General features: G+C 36.9%; 1 protein-coding gene across 2 annotated transcripts; it reads right to left on the reverse strand.

Annotated features, from left to right (window-relative positions):
• LOC114191098 (serine/arginine-rich splicing factor RS41-like) lies at positions 1–3924 on the reverse strand. 2 transcript variants are annotated; one of them, XM_028080269.2, is made up of 8 exons: positions 3757–3924; positions 3541–3654; positions 3086–3196; positions 1978–2308; positions 1645–1757; positions 1326–1561; positions 445–1074; positions 1–350 (listed from the first exon to the last, which is right to left on the reverse strand). In XM_028080269.2, exons 5-8 carry the CDS (start codon positions 1738–1740, stop codon positions 326–328), a joined length of 987 nt encoding a protein of 328 aa, XP_027936070.1. In that variant the 5' UTR covers positions 1741–1757; positions 1978–2308; positions 3086–3196; positions 3541–3654; positions 3757–3924; the 3' UTR covers positions 1–325. The 2 variants fall into 2 exon arrangements, with proteins under 2 accessions (XP_027936070.1, XP_027936069.1); XM_028080268.2 differs by lacking the exon at positions 1978–2308.
• Between the last annotated feature and the right edge of the window lie 416 nt (positions 3925–4340).

A 4340-nucleotide genomic window follows, 5' to 3' on the forward strand; every position in this document is an offset into this window, starting at 1 on the left:
TGAGCAATACAAAGGAATAGCAGTCAATTATTTAGGAGTGCTTGAAGGGCACACAAGGATTATAGCGACGTTACTCGCCGATGTTGTTGATCAAAGATATAGTACCATTTTTAACTGTAACCAAAGATTCTACAATACTAAGTTGATTTAGAAATATTAAACTAACCAAATAAATAAAGAACTAGGAAGTTGTCACAACAACACAAGTTTCAGAGCTTTATCACTACTGCACTAAAATAATTTGCTGAAATTAAATTTAGTCCAGCCATGAAAAGGAACTACAATCAGTTTGCCCTTCCATCAGCTTTTCCATCAAAGACTGAAATCATTCGTCCGCAGGGGGAGATTGGCTGTATTATAAAAAATGAACACATAAACGATGAAGATACCAAACAGGAGAAAATAAGCAGTAATAACAAACTCTCAGAATATATGTTTACAAACCTGCGATATCTTTCATGCATGGGACTTTCAGGACCACCATAGTTAGGACTGTCCCTAGCATCAGGCACAGCATTTGGGCTCCTTCCATAACCATTGTAAGGGCTGGCATTCCCTTTTTCATTGGGACTTCCAGAGCCATGTCCATTTTCAGGGCTAGTCTTCCCAGTATCACGAGGACTACGGCTAGAACCACGACCATTTTGAGGACTTGTCCTCCCTCTTTCTTCAGGACTATGAGAAGGAGAAATGGCATGGTCAGTTCTCCCTCGCTCTTTGTGATAAGGACTGCGGCTGGAGTCCCGAACAGGATCAGAATCCTCCCTTTCTCTTCTATATGGACTGGGGCTTCTGCGCCCATATGCAGGGCTAGCTCGCTCCCTCCTAGGGGGGCTTCTGCTACGGCTTCGGTCACGGCCATAGTCAGGGCTGCCCCTCTCTCTCTGATATGGACTGGGCCCACGACCGTAATCAGGACTACCTCTTTCTCTCCTATAAGGACTAGGGGATCGTCTTCCATCACGGCTTCTATCACGTTGACGATCACGTCCTCTCTCAGGGCTATATCCATTTCTCCTATCATCATCATCTTTTACAGCAAATTCAACAGAAATAACTCGATCCAGTAACTTACTGTTTAGAAAAAGAAAAACTTTTATTAACAATGTTAATAAGCCAATTATAAAATATACTGGGAAGTTAAAATTAACAAGATAAACATCATTTATTCGTTAAACTAACTTGCTAAAGTATACAGATAAACAGAAAGACCGAGAAAAAATGTCAAATATCTTGTCAGTAATCATGCATTCACTAGAGGCTAATGACAGATTTGAAAGCAGAATTCTGCAACAAAAATGATTTTACCAAATACATTAAATTACCTCATATTTGTAGCTTCCAGTGCTCTGCTAGCATCATCTTCCGATTCATACTGAACAAAAGCAAAATTCCTTCTGATCCTAACACTGACTATCTTACCATATGGTTCAAAGTGCCTCTCCAAGTCCCTTGTTCTGGTATGGTATGTATCAAAATTAATTACAAACAAGGTCTTTGATGGCCTCCCATTAGCTGAGGGTCTTCTTGAACTAGATGGCCTTCTAACACCACGTTCATGCTGCAATACATTATGTGAATTGGTCATGAAAACATAATGGATCAAAACAACACTCTAACCCAAAGAGACTAATTATGTGTTACCTTTGTCCATTCCACACGGAGTCTTCGTCCCTTCCGACCAAATTCCACTCTATCAAGAGCACGAATAGCAGCCTCAGCATCTCTTTCATCTTCCATATAGATAAAAGCAAATCCTACAGATCATGTAAACTTTTCTCATTTAGGTACTAAATTAAACTTATCAAAAAACTGAAATGAGACGTTTCTGTCCATTACACCAATCAACAAACACTTGACGTCTGATGTGATAAAACGGCCTTTCTGCCATGCACAATCAACACTGCTCGGAAATTAAAATTTTGGCAAACCTCCTTATTTTATAAACTAATTTGACCAATAGAATTAGCAACAGACCTTGATAAGTAAACAAATTGATGTCAAGAACAAGAACCCAAAAGTGTATGTCTCATGAGGGTCAATGGAAAATGAGTGCCTTCTCCATCATTCTGCTGCCTCTCCTGTGAGGTTGGCAATATTTCAACCTCGAAACATGTCCAAAAGAGGGCTGGGCAAAGGCACAAAAATTGAAAGGCAAATGTGACTGATGAATACGTGGAACAGGTGTGTCATTGCGGATCAAATTGAAGAATTCTTCATTAAAAGAAGATGTGCATCACAGGCAGGAAATGGATTTCGGACAAGCCCATCCATTAGCTTGGGAGAAAATGGATATGCCAAGATAATCCTGCGTCAAAGAAAACGTTGAGTATGGGGGTCGATGCTACCAAAAAAGATGATTTTTTTACTCAAAAATATCTTGATCCCCCACAAATGCTCAACCAGAAGCTGTACACCAAGGTCCAACTCCTGAAACAGAATCACCAGCAGACACCATGTAGTGTCTGAACCACAGGTTGTCAAAAGTGCTGCTCCCATGCTGCTGAGTGTCTTAAAGGTCTGATTGCAAAGGTGCAACTTGCGGATGTTTACTTACTCCCGTCTTGAACTTAATGTTAAGGTTGACAAATGATTGAGATACTTCTCCACTTGGCAAGTTAAACGTTTGAATTATAAATCAACCAATTGGTTATTATAAACATTTACTACCAGATAACAGGACAGTTTTCATTCTAGACCAAGTTACTCTTCCTGAGTTTGAATTTCTCTGGGGAATGTATAAATATAACACAATTTACGTTTAATAACTGAATTGGAAAAATATAGTTATTAATTCACTACACAGTTCCCAACCACACGAAGCCACAATCAAATCTAAAACTCACGAAAAATAAATAGCTATCACACAATAAACTCAATGTTTAAAATTGCAATCTGCTCAAAGAAAATCCGTCTTCAAAACTTTCAAGATTTTATGCTATATATACACCTAAATATTCATGTTTAACCTCAAATATTGACTCCAGGATAATCCCCATCCAATCCCAACGACAAAAAGAAATGGAAACTAATAACTCGTCCACCCTAACATATACAAAAGAGAATTAAAAAAGAAAAAACTTACCAGACTTCATATCCACCCTGTCAACCTTCCCATATCGTCTAAAAAGCCGCTCCAACTCTGACTGCCGGGCATCATATTCAAAATTTCCACAGAAAATAGGCTTCATTTTCCCTGAACGCAGGTTAAAAAAACACTCAAAGTCACCATGTGCAAACATGAATATGCATAAATAACAAAAAAACAAACAAAAATTACATGAATAATATTGTTATGCTGCAAGGGATGCAAGGCAATAATGAACCTAAACATTAGAACTTTCCACACCACCACATCCATCACTAAACCACGTGAATAATGAAAAGAAAACTTATGAAAATATAGACACATAGAAAAGAACCTTCCGAAAATTTGAAACATAGGCTATTACATCTAAAATCTAAAAAGAAAATTCAAAGGGATTAAATTTAATTAATGGAGAGAAAATGGACATACAAAGAGATAGAAAAGAAGCTTACTTTGTACAACAGAAAGGATTCAAACCCGATTGGTTGGCAAGAATCTCAAAGAACAGAGTGTAACAGTGGATCGAGAACTTGAATTTGGTTCCAGATCTCAGATCTTGGTTTTTCCTAAAAATTGAAAAAACCAAAAGAAATAACCTTGAGTGAGAGACGCAGAGGAAACATAAAAATTGGAGATGGAATCGAATGAATCGGAAAACAATGGATCACCTTGCATGAGAAAGATAAGTATTGGGCTGGAACCCTAAGCAGAGCAGAGAGTAACAGATATTTTTTTGGTTGACCAAGACAAAGATGCGGATCTCAGGAAAATACCTATATATAGAATCAATTTTTTTATTTCTGCCTAAATGCCCCTTATCTTTCTATGTTTTGCAAACTATTCCCTAATTTTACCCCTTTTATTCCCCCGACCACATAATAACTACGGGAAATTTGCAAATATTATTTTATGTCTACATAGATTAGTTTTTTAAAATTTGATAAAGAAAAACAATTTACTTTAAAATTAAAAGCATAAATTATGCATTTGTTATTAAACTCTAAAAATATATCCCTTATGAAAGAATACTATTATTAAACATGTTTACTAAAATTGATTGCTTAAATAATTAGCCAGATAGACTTTAGTATTCATACACATCTTTCATGTAATATTGATACATAGACTAGATTTTTTTACCCCAGTAGGACGGTTGTGCTTTTTAATTTCCCAAACAGCTCATTGTTCCTAATATATACCTCAATAGTATGGTTTTAATTGTAGGTGAAAATTCGGTTTCCTGGAACACGAA

This window comes from Vigna unguiculata, chromosome 7 (assembly GCF_037176805.1).
Source record: "Vigna unguiculata cultivar grain cowpea cultivar isolate G323 ecotype 2 chromosome 7, ASM3717680v1, whole genome shotgun sequence".
Classification (NCBI taxonomy): domain Eukaryota; kingdom Viridiplantae; phylum Streptophyta; class Magnoliopsida; order Fabales; family Fabaceae; genus Vigna; species Vigna unguiculata.

Coding starts and splice junctions, on each gene's coding strand:
- LOC114191098 (XM_028080268.2), bottom strand. CDS start 3,191: ATGAAGCCTATTTTCTGTGGAAATTTTGAATATGATGCCCGGCAGTCA. Junction 1,562..1,644: donor TCCGTGTGGAATGGACAAAG/GTAACACATAAT, acceptor AATGTATTGCAG/CATGAACGTGGTGTTAGAAG. Junction 351..444: donor ATGCATGAAAGATATCGCAG/GTTTGTAAACAT, acceptor TTTATAATACAG/CCAATCTCCCCCTGCGGACG.